This window comes from Triticum dicoccoides, chromosome 6A, assembly GCF_002162155.2.
Source record: "Triticum dicoccoides isolate Atlit2015 ecotype Zavitan chromosome 6A, WEW_v2.0, whole genome shotgun sequence".
In the NCBI taxonomy this organism is placed as follows: Eukaryota; Viridiplantae; Streptophyta; class Magnoliopsida; order Poales; family Poaceae; genus Triticum; species Triticum dicoccoides.
This window is the reverse complement of record NC_041390.1, coordinates 608,280,960-608,293,235: the sequence shown is the minus strand read 5'-3', so window position 1 is coordinate 608,293,235 and position 12,276 is coordinate 608,280,960. Positions and strand designations below refer to the sequence as shown.

Below are 12,276 nucleotides of genomic sequence, written 5' to 3'. Positions count from 1 at the left end.
TGCACCCAGCCCATCGATGGTCCATCGTCGTCTGCTCCTCCGGCATCTAGATCTTCATGATCATGCCCTTCGTCTGCTCCGGCATCTTCCTCATCATCATGTCCGGCATCTTCTACATGATGACTGTGTACAGCATCACCGTCGTGATCATGTCCTGGAGATTCTTCGTCTTCTCGCCCACCCGAGCCGCGGTGGTTGTCTTGCTGCCCTTCCTCATTTCTTGCCCGACCCCCATGGACAACTTCATAGTCATCTTCATCACCTTGCCACCGATAGCCATCCATGAAACCACGCAAGAGCAGGCGGTCCCACACCTGCCCGGAATCCGGGTCTGCAATAAGGCTCTTCAGCTTGCATCTTCGACACGGACATCTTATCTCCGTCTCGTTCTTTTGAAGTATCTCGGCCTTCGCGGAGCTCAAAAACCTATTCACGATGCCTTCGATCATCGTGCGGACCATGGTCTCCTGTGGGGTAGAGCAAAATGATATTTTAGAACCAAGAGAAAATTTGGCATGACTTTCCCTAAAAATAGGACCAAAAAGAATGCATAGTGCCAAAATTTTCGCCGAAACGGAAATGAATCAACATTCCGGCAAAATATTGGCAACTATCGCATTTCAAATACCGGTACCTGCAAACACAAACATATATGCAACACCACAAACATACATAGATCTAGCTAGGCCACAAAAAGTGCATGTGCACGTTGTTGGAGCGAGCTAGGGAGAAAAAAAGTAGATCTATAACATGAAGATAGCTTTCCCCTTACTTACCTATCAAAAAAGGTAATTTCAACACTTAATTTTGATGAATCTATGGTGCAAATGAGGTGAGGAGGAGGAGGCAGCCGACAAGCTTAGAGAAGGATGTGGGGAATGAAGTGGGGGAAAGTGAGTGTGTAGGTGTGGCTGTCCAAAAATATCTAGCTGGTCCCAGGTTACTAATGGCGCACCACAGAGACATGCGCCATTAGTAACCCAACATACTAATGGCGCACCACACAGACATGCGCCATTAGTAGTTTTGTAAAAAAGTAAAAAAAATTTATACTAATGGCACACCGTGGCACAGTGCACCATTACTAGTTTAAACTAGTAATGGCGCACTATGCAACGGTGCGCCATTAGTAGTTTTGCAAAAAGGTAAAAAAAATACAGTAGTGGCGCACTCTATGGCTGGTGCGCCATTAGTAGTTCTAACTACTAATGGCGCACTCTGCCCGGATGCGCCATTAGTATGTTTGAAAAAATGAAAAAAAACATTTTGTTACTAGTGGCGCACCGTGTGCCTGGTGCGCCATTAGTGTCTTCCACACTAATGCAACGGTAGTATCGACATTGGAATGCATTAGTATATAGTAATGGCGCACCACATGTCTGGTGCGTCATTAGTGTCATTTCCATCTATAGCCCTTTTTCTAGTAGTGTCGACTGTTGGAATCCAAATTGTTGGGCCCCAAATGCACGGGTTTGAGTTAGCAGACAAGTTTTCCAATATATCTTAATCAATCTGTTGAAGCAACACCCCTAGCTTCACTCAAGCAACACTTCAAATCAAATTAAGAACTCCCTTGTGTCCTCAATGATTTAAAACAAATTAATAATTCACTTGTGCCCCCAATGGCTACTAGGTTTGCTAGTTGCGACAAGCTCTTAACATATATTTACTTGGAATTATTTCTATATTTTTGGATTAAATAGACACTGAAATATACAAGTGCTAATGGAAGTGTTTGGAAGAGGTTTCTTATGAAGAAAACTTCTATATTTCTGTATTTTCATAGATTCACTAGCTAGCATCTCTTAAAGCATGTATGACACGCAAATATGAACATAGGTACACATAATGAGTGACCTAACAATCATGGTAAACTGTCACATATGTTTAGATTATATTATATAGCCATTACGCCCAATTTCTTCTTTTTTGAAAAGGAGGATAATCCCCGGCCTCTGAATCTGAATGATCCATGCGGCCATTTTATTAAAAAATCCAAACAGAACAAAGTGCCTAGTCCATTACAGCTTGCAAGAGGAGCATAAAAATGAATGAAGATAAACAAAGCCACAACCAGCGAAAAACAGGACACGATGACTAAACACCTATCCTATTATTGGACCTTCATCCAAACCGATTATAGATATCCCGTGCCACCGTCTTTCATCTGTTGCATCCAGTAACCAAAAGCTCCCTAGAGTCTGTATGAGTGAGTAATGATTAACGACCACGTACGGATCCATGCTATAGCTCTGTAAATAACCTGCAAAAAGTTTATAATTTTTTTTCTGTTAAATATCATATCATTTCTGCAGTTCCATATAGCCCAAGTTAGTGCGCATATTCATAAATATTAATATAAATATAGAATAGTTTTAAATTATATATAATGTTTTTTGAAAGTAGGTTATTCATTTGTATGTACAATTTTTATAACACACAAATATTTAAAGATTATGTTTATTACTGAAATTATAATTTACATCTCAAATTTCTAAAATATCGAACAGGTGCAAAATGGGCTGCACGGGTGCCTTTGTCTTATTAAATTCATATCCTTCGCTAAAAAAGGAATTTAAATTCATATCTCGCTAGCTATCAATTATCGACATATACAGGTGCATGTTGTTGTGGCCAGGGTTTCTTTTGTGCTAGCCTCTGGTCGTGAGTTGGAGACTTGATAGCTACACTTATTTATATGAATTTTGATTATGTTAATTTCCATTCTATAATAACAGGTGGGACATGTACCAGCACATATAGACTTTTAGCAGGCATGTGAATGTGATTGGTGTAGTGTTTAGACTTGCTAGTGTGGTAATCCCCGGTAGTGCATTCCAGACCTTGTGCGCCCTATTTTTCGCGTTAATTTTCGTAATACAGTGTTTGACGTTCCTACAAATAAAAAACTATGAAGTGGTTTTGAGCAAAAATACATCGTGGTGGTCGACTTTTTCCATGAATAGAAAATTGCAAGGGTGTTTTGTGCAAAAAACTCTCGGTCAAGCACCTCCAATCAATGATAGGTGGGGTCATACACACCGATACATCAATATACGTATTTTGTGACCATATGTGCACACTTGAGTTAAGTTGAGTGACTGCAATTTCGTATTTTCAAAGTTCTAGCACCAAACTGAACATCGAGTGCAAGTTCTATGACTCCCCGTGATATTACCTCCAAATAAAAAGAATCTGTTAACAATCATAGCTTCAGGCGTCACTATAGACGTCACGTGGAGAACAGAGGCTCCACACCACACAATGGCGTGCGATCGCACGGCGCCTGACGCGGCTGACGAAGCCCCAAAATCATCCGGCTGTTTTTGAACATTTTTCCCTTTGATAACTGGGCTTCAATCGAAATGCTAGCCCATGCCACCAGTCGATGCCAATGTTTTTCATCAAAACTGTAAGAGTTGGCAGCTTCGAACTATTAAAACCCATATTTTCTCCTCAATTTTTTTAAATACCCATATTTAGTCATGTGTTTCCTTTTGCTAATTGCTTTATGCCTGACATTGGTAAGTTCGTGGCAACATGGTGACTATCCCGTCATGATTTTCCTGTTTGTTTAGTTCTTATGATCACCCGCTTGGCGCTAAAACAAAAGAGAATGATGAACACACATAAAACACGTGGAAAAAGACGTTGTACATATTTGGGAATTTGGAATTGACGCAGTAAGTAGAAGCCGTCTGGAAAAACAAAAGCAGTCCTTGTTGGGCGGTTGAGTGTGGCTATCCGACGGTGGTTACTAAGTTTTTTTGAACTTCAAATCGGAACGGATTTTATATCAGTTCTTGGTACAACATGCAACCTGGACTAGTGTAACTAGTACCTGAACGGTCATTCGCGTGGTGGTTCCATCTAGGAATCCAGTACCGGAGGTGTGCCAATACGACCGTCTGCAGGGGTGGAATACTGCCAGTATACTGCTAGTGTTTCAACAGCATATTTGCTATACATGGCATCTTAAATGCCGATTCATGATCCAGAATTCCAGATGCATATAAGTGGTGTGGATATGCATACAAGTGAACGCCGTGCGTAGAAGAAGCTTTTCTGCCTTTCCTAGCACCCAGGTCCAGTTAGTCACGGGGTGAACAGTAAAATCATTTGGAATGGCAGGAAATTTTAAGAACTTCTGAAATATATTGTTGTGCAAGATGGTTGAATCGTGCCATATTTGGTGAAGTTTGGATATTCGTGGCAAAAAGGACAAATTTCAAAAAAATGTGAAAAAGTTTGAAAAACACACTGTTCTTAGTCGATTTCGTCATTTGTGGCACTAGCTCCTTGAATGTCATTTTCACATGAGCTTTTTTACCCACCAGGCACACTCAAGCATCTTGCGTGCAAACTAGTTTCAGATTTTTTTTAATTTTTTACTATTTATTGCGATTTTACTGTCGGGTGTAGATGAGCCCCGTTCTGAATTGAATTATCGGCTTTCCTAGTAAAATTCTGACCTTTTCGTTCCTTGTCTATTCCAGAAAAGCAGTGCATGAACTGTCGAACATGTAATCTATCTGTCCTTATAGGTACGCAACCCTTTTGTGTATATTCTCAGTAAAAGGCATCCAGATGTGAGAGGCACAAGCATCTCACATAACCAAATGATTCTTTTTTGCTTTTGTAAAGGAGGTTGACCTCCGGCCTCTGCATCAATCGATGCATGCAGCCATATTATTAACCAGATGATGTAAATCTGCTTAACCAAGGCCTACGACGGCATGAGTCATCTAGCAAACCCTCATCACTTCATCAGCCATCTAGGTAGCATAGTATGTACAGATATATATGCTTTAGCAGCGAAAGGAGAGGCGTTCAAAAACACACATTACAGAAGATATACTTTCCTTATTATTCACTTACATTGACCCGGGCGAGTTGACTCCTAGGGGCTCCTCACTCAGCCTGGTTTCTTACATCTGAACTCGATGCCCTGCACGATGAGGCCACGCTCCCAGATCCATCCGTTGGTCTCATTCATGGTGAAGGACACCTCGCCGTCGTCACCCCCCTCGTTTCAGCCTGTGCAAAACCGAACCGAAAACCAAAAACCGAACCAAAAAAAACCAAACCGAACTGAATTTCGGTTTTTTTCAGGTTTCAGTTTCAGTTTCAGTTTTCAATTTCGAAAACCATATAACCTTCGGTTTTTTCGGTTAAAAACCGACGGTTTTCAGTTAAACCGAATTAAACCGAAACTCTTCGCTGTGTGTTAAAGAACCAAAGCCCTGAGTTGATCTAGATCCCTCCCGTCGCCCCTCCTTTTATAGCCATCCACCCATCTCAATCCTGCTCGCTCCGCGAGGTGGGACTATTGCGTGGCGCGGCTGGCGCCCAAGTTGGTGGCTAGCGCCTGGCGCTTGGGCCTGGCCGCCTGGGCCCTTGGCTGCCCAACGCACGCGCTGGGGTTGGTGGCCTGGTGGCTGGTGCTGCGCTTGGACCAGGAGCCTGGAGGCTACAGGCTAGCGCTATGGTATTTCATGGCATTTTTTCACGTACAAAAACCTGGAGGCTAGCGTAGTGCACGGGGTGCTCTTTCCCTGTCTTATCCTCAAATTTTCCTAGTACCTGCATACATCTCTATCAACGGCTCAGCGCCTCAGCAATCATATGCCTCGATCTGGTGCACGTCGTAAATACATGATACATATATGCCCCACCAAATCATGTATGACATCTAATGATTTAATTTATGTACATAGTTCTCAAAAGAAAAAACTAACCTACATACACAAATTGAATCATGTGATAAAATAATTATGCATTGTTCAAAAATTCGCGTCAACTTTGGTTATTTTGGTTATTACCGAAACCGAACTGAAATTAAATGGTTATTACCGAAACCGAACCGTATCTATGTATAAAACCGTATAAACCGAAGTATAAAAACCGTATAAACCAAAAACCGTATAAACCGAACCGAATCAAACCGAAAAAACCGAACGCACACCCCGAGGCCTCGTTGAAGAACTCGCCCAGCTCCAGCTCCAGCTCCATCCAAGTATTATTCCAACATTTGCTTGTGAGGAACCAAGTTGAAATCCCCATTCTGGGTTTTGATCCACAGGGTAGTTTGATCTGATCCATCCTACCACTTACACCGTTGAAGATTGCGCGAATTTAACCTCTAAATTAATTACAATCTCCAAGTTGGTTTATGTGTGAAGCAACAAGAAGTTAGCATGCGCAACATCATCCTAATAATCTCGAAATGAAATTGATCTCTATTTAGTCTCTTTGAAACAGTTTCTAGATTAATTACCAAAAAGTGATTTCAAGTAGGAGTAGTAGCAGTATTGTGCATGGAGATGGAGGAGCGAATGAACCAACCTAGAGTCCTCGCATGGGACCCGTCTCGGGTAATCGGAGTCCCCCGACCAGATGGCCTCCACGTCCCAGGCGGACAGCACGTAGCACTTGCTGCCGGCCTCCCTGTCCAGCCACATGCTCTTCAGATTGCGCCCACGCACGCGCACCACCATCAAAACTCATCAGAGATGGGCCGAGGAGCTAGGCAGGGGGCAGCGTACAGGTACTCCTACGTACCACGAGCCTGTCCTGGAGGAGGACGCCGGCGGAGAGGCGGAGGAAGAGCTCCTTCTTGGACGAGGGCGGGGCGGGGGCCAGCTCCCCGTCGGCGAGCGGCGGGAGGCCGCCGGGGGGCAGGAAGCTGGCCCAGACGTCGTCGGAGCCGGCCGCGGCGCGGAAGGCGTTGCGCGGGGACGTGCGGGCCAGCGCCGCCGAGAGGAGCTCCTCCGGCAGGCGCGCGATCTCGCAGGCCTCCTCCATGGGATCCGATCCCCCGTCCGTCGGCGTCGGCGTCGAGATTCGCCGGGGTAGGAGGAGGAGAGCTGCAACTGGTTTGGCGGTCTGGGGATGGGGATCGGATTCTTTAGGGTGTTGTGCACAAGGAGCGCGGCCGGAGGCTTTAGCGACGAAGCAAAGTGAACGGAGACGGTGACCATGCACGCTTCCGAGCCGTGTTTGGTTGACGTGGACTACGGCTTGACCATTTGACCATTTTCACCGTGTAAGTTTCCCCTCTCGGCAAGGGATCCGGCTCCTCTACCGTGCCCAGCAGCACGGTACTCTGCCGTGCCTTCTTCCTACCCAGGGGTACGCGCTGGTATGGGCCAGAATATCCCCTAAAAAAAGAAGATATGGGTCAAAGTCCAACCAGCCTAGCAAACCTGATACATCATCACACACCGCTAAAAAAAACCTAATGCATCACACCCCTGCATATTAACTAATTAACTATTACTTTTCTAATTCGCAAAAAATATATTACTTTTCTGAAAAAGTAATTAACTATTATTATTTTCCCTAAAAAATATTATTATCTAAAAAACACCAATTTTGTATCTCGGTCATATATTATGCAGAGCGAATTTTGTATTTCATATTTTCCTTTTTATTACTTATTATTGTTTTATCGGTTGGATTGGTCCTTTTATTTTTATTTTTTGTGCCTTTTGTTTCTCCTCGCAACGTTCCTTGCTTGCGCAGCGGCCTACCAAAAAATAGACCGCTACTAGTTGTTTGGGCTAAATTTATTGAATAATCCTATTTGATAACCTCATATAATTCGTAAAAAGCCCGGATAATCTACATCCATCGGATATTATCGATACCGTATCCGCTACCATATCCGTCGAATATCCGGTTGACCAAAATCCATATCCGGGGGATTCATGTGGCCACAGTTACATGTCCATGGATTGCACGTAATTACAGTTGCACGTTAGTCGGGCGGGCATAAATGTGTTCACATGTTTCTCATAGGTGCTCATAAGGGCAGTGACGGGCATGCATCTGGTGTGCAACTGTAGTGTCACGTGGGCGACGAATATGCAACTCTAGTTACACAAGTAGCACGCAAAAAAGACAAAAAAAACATACTAATCAAACTGATTAAACAATAACAAGTCAAAAATAGGAGAAAGAAAAATATTAAGTATTAAAAATCGCTCCGCGTAGAATATGACTCAGATTTAGCAAAACCATTTTTCTAATACGAGTTCATTTTCATTTAAGAATGTTGCTCATGTGTATTGCTACCTCCGTTCCAAATTTTTTGTCTTAGATTTGTCTAAATACAAATATATCAAATCATGTTTTAGTATTAGATATATCCATATCTAGACAAATCTAAGACAAGAATTTTGGGACAGAGGGAGTAAAAGTTAACATTTTATACAATAATAAGTAGGTAATTACTCTCGTTAATCTGTGCATAGATGAACGGCTGGGCTGGTTAGTTCTAATTTCTGATCCATAGGCCCAATACCAATGGGTACGCTGGGTAAGAAGGCACGGCAGAGTACCGTGCCGCTGGGCACGGTAGAGGATCCTCGTCCCTCGGCAAGTTGGGCGGGGTGACGTCGCGCTGACAACTAGCATGACCAACACTACAAGGTAGTGGTGCAACATCCACACCACATACGGGTATATGCTAGAAGAATACTATGCTCATGAAGCATGTCGTATCAGCTCCCTGATGCTGTTGTGTTTGCGTAATCTTCCAGATCACGTCGGATGAGAAGGCAATTATTTTCATGCCCATGTGTTAACGGATTTAGGCGCTCCACCCTTGATTTAGGCGGGTGGAGCGCCTAAAGGTAGGCTGCTTCGTCAATTGTTATTTTGGCCATGAATTCATGATGTATCAATTAATTGGTTTGCTATCTCCCTACAATGTGTTAGATAATAACAAATGTTTGTGGTATCGACAAACTTCTTTCTTAACCTATAGGTTACTAAAAATGATAGCAGAAAATAACAGAATTCTACCCACTGTTCTTGCCAAATCGTACAGATAAACTCGGTGCACTACATGATTTGATGTTCATTTCATTTATATTTCTTTTGATTACTATTAACATTTATCATGATCACTAATTAGGGAAAATCTCCCTACAATGTGTGAGATAATAGCAAATGTTTGTGCAACTTTGTTTTGTCATGGTGTATCGAAGAATTTCTTTCTTAACCTATAGGTTACTAAAAATGATAGCAGAACGTAATGGAATTCTACCCACTGTTCTTGCCGGCATAGTTGTGCCCATGATCAGGAAAACGTGACCATCATGCAACACTTGAGCCAGTCTTAAACGCACGACTAGGAATGTATTTTACCGTTTATTGTTCCACGCGTGCATATGGGTTTTCTATGACCCTTTATGGATATACGGGCTCAAGGACCATTACAGTTTTAGCAGAACATAAACATTACTTACAAATTTGGAGATAAATAACAACAATTATTTTTGCCTCTAGGGCATATCTCCTACAATTATTGCCTGTAGGGCATATTTCCAACACTTAGGTCCCTCTCGGTGTGACGGCATCCATCATCGTCTGGCCAGACACAAGTGACTATGTCATGGGGATGATGGAACATGTCAGTGAGAAAGAAGAACAAAACTGAGAACGAGGAGACCGGTATAGTGAGCATGTGTATGACTCAAGAGGATACCGATTTATCTCGCCCGGTTTTTGTAAAGTCTCGCGAATCAAGGGAATAGCACATGATAACCAAAAGGTTCACTCAAATGTCATTTGTGCAATCATAGGGATCGATATGGATGTCCATGGTTTTGCTATCGATCATTGAACAAAGGGGTTTTGTTCATGTCTATGTTTTACCGAACATACAGTGTCACAAGCTTAAGGTGATCACGATCTGCTGAGTGTTAGTAGGGCGGGAGTGTAGAGGATATATTCATGAAATTGTTTCATTAATATTTGAAATAGTTTCGAGGGGAACCGGAAGCGTTTCGGGGTCTCCAGAAGGGTTTTGGAGTTTATGGGGCAATACCGGGTTTTACTGATAGATAATATATAGTTGGAAAATGTTCCAGAGATGTTAAATTAATAATAAAGGATCTAATAATAATTATTATGCTTTTATAGTTAATTAAATATAAATGATCCTTAAAAGGCCAAACGGTGGAAGGAGAATTGGGCCACAAAGGCTCAATAGGGAGGCGCCCCCTTCTCCTCATGGAAAGGAGGGAGGGGGCCCAATTGGGGAGGGATACCCCACCCCTAGGTTGGCGCAAGGGGAGACTTTCCCCACTTGTGTGGCGCCCTCCCCTCCAACCTATATATATTTGAGGTATTGGCACCTTTTCTTAACACAAGTTTTGGAGCCTCCTTTGGTTCTCTAGTTCTAGTTGATCCTAGTTGATTAACTAGAGCTAGACCTAGATCCTCTAATCCTCATAACTAGAAGTCCAGTGTGGTTCTAATCTCCTCACTCTAAATTCTCTGGCAACGATTAGCTCTGGATGGCGAAATGTTGCCGGATCGTGAAGACCGTATGCTTGCAACTCGCAGAGAGGCCATGTTTTCGGTCTTCCGTTCGAGGGACTGTTCCTGGGCGGTTCGCGGGATCGTTCATCTACGGTTCGAGGGACTCCAAGTACAATCTAAACCAACTTGTCTTCTTCTGCTACAACGCGGAGTCGGTAATGATCTAGTCCAAACCGTCTATCGCACCTTCATAGTGTTCCTAGGTGATCGTAGGGCGATTTTTTTGTTTTCTACTACGTTTCTTAACAATGGCATCATGAGCGGTTCTATGAGTATGTGCAGATTTTGATCTAGATAACATGTGGATATGAGGGTCTCATGTTCTTGCTATTTTTCCCTCGTGTTGCTTCAGTTCAATTCATTGACGGCATGATGTAGCTTTGTACAAAAGTCTAACAATCGATTGGCTCTGTCTGTTGACGATCCTCTTATAGTTATGTGGGCTTCATCATAGTCAAGAATAGTGAACTGTCGCAAACATGAGAGGGCGATGAATATGTTCGATCTTCTAGGGGGCCACGCGTATTGATGAAGTTTAGTGCGGGGCTAAAGATTTTTAATTAGGTCTCTTCCCTCACACATCCCGAAAGTTAATCTAGCAACAAAAATTATTGCCTTGATGGTGGACGTAGTGTTATCCGGAAACCCTAGAAGCCATGTAATTAAAATTTGCCAAATCGATTAGAGGACGCCTAACTTGGTTTTGCAGGCTGCATGTGATGTGGTATAGCGTTCGTCATGATAATGAGTTTATGTATGAGATGGTTATATGTTGTAATGTTAAGTAGCCTGCACGTCACAGTACGACATGATGGCTGGAGCCAATGGATTGTCTTTTTAATGACCTGCGTGTCAACCTCGTTATTTATTCGACGGTCGTAACACGGAGGGACCCAGAGCTTCACCAGGCGCAGGATAACAAAAGTGTTGTCACGGCGTAAGTTTTCAAAATTGTTGCCACGATAATGTTTGTCGGAGAATTTTCATGAAGGACCATGGGGACGTTCCTGGCGCCCAGGGCTATACCATATCATGCTACTATGAATTGCCTGGGATAGTTATCCTTTTGTTGTTTGCACCCTTTGATTATGTAGTAGTCGATTATTAGGGTGATCTCTCACTGAAAATATCAAGTTAAAAGGTACTCTTCCGAATGTTGCAACCGTATATAACACATAGCTTTCCGTAACAAGTATTTTCTGGTGTTAAGTGCTACTCCCTCCGTTCAAAAATACTTGTCATCAAAATGGATAGAAAGAGATGTATCTAGAACTAAAATACATCTAAATATATCCCCTTTTATCCATTTTGGTGACAAGTATTTTCGGACGGAGGGAGTACGTGGTAAGAGTGTTTAAGCCTCATATAAGGAAACAATAGGGGTAATGGACAATATGTGTTAGACTCGGGCACCAAGATGGTTATTGGCATTTTAATTCTCAAAAAATTCAATTAAAGCCTAAAAATCATGAAATTTGGCATGGTGTCACATGACACCAAGAGCCAGCGCTAAAAAATTTAGAATATTTCGCAAAAGTTTCATGTAGACTGTTTACAAGCGGGAGCATCTCCAAGAAAGGAACTAGGTTTCGAGAGGGAACACGGTAGGTTTCCATGTGAATCAACCACCGCTTTAACGTTTGGGCTTGAATTCTTTTCCACTGTCAGTACACACCATTACATGTATCATGTCTAAATTCAGTATTTTCCAGGATTTGTTTGCTATATTTAAGCAATTAAATGCATTTCTAGACATTTGAAATAGACCAGTTTGCATGCGAAGCAACTGCTCCTTCCTTGGTTAGAGCATCTCCAGTCGGCCCCCAAGACGCCCCTCACGGCCACTTTTTGGGCGCCGACACTAAAATATCCTCCCACCTGTGCCCCCCACTAGTAGAAAAAGGGTCAAATATGAGACACATTGGTTCAAATGGCTAGGCGGGA

General features: G+C 42.8%; 1 protein-coding gene across 2 annotated transcripts; it reads right to left on the bottom strand.

Annotated features, from left to right (window-relative positions):
* Positions 1–1,983: 1,983 nt before the first annotated feature.
* LOC119314573 (F-box protein PP2-B11-like) lies at positions 1,984–6,857 on the bottom strand. Of its 2 annotated transcripts, XM_037589274.1 has the most exons (3): positions 6,562–6,857; positions 6,346–6,464; positions 1,984–2,263 (listed from the first exon to the last, which is right to left on the bottom strand). In XM_037589274.1, exons 1-3 carry the CDS (start codon positions 6,802–6,804, stop codon positions 2,245–2,247), a joined length of 381 nt encoding a protein of 126 aa, XP_037445171.1. In that variant the 5' UTR covers positions 6,805–6,857; the 3' UTR covers positions 1,984–2,244. The 2 variants fall into 2 exon arrangements, with proteins under 2 accessions (XP_037445171.1, XP_037445170.1); XM_037589273.1 differs by lacking the exon at positions 1,984–2,263 and having other exon boundaries at positions 4,747–6,464.
* Positions 6,858–12,276: the final 5,419 nt, after the last annotated feature.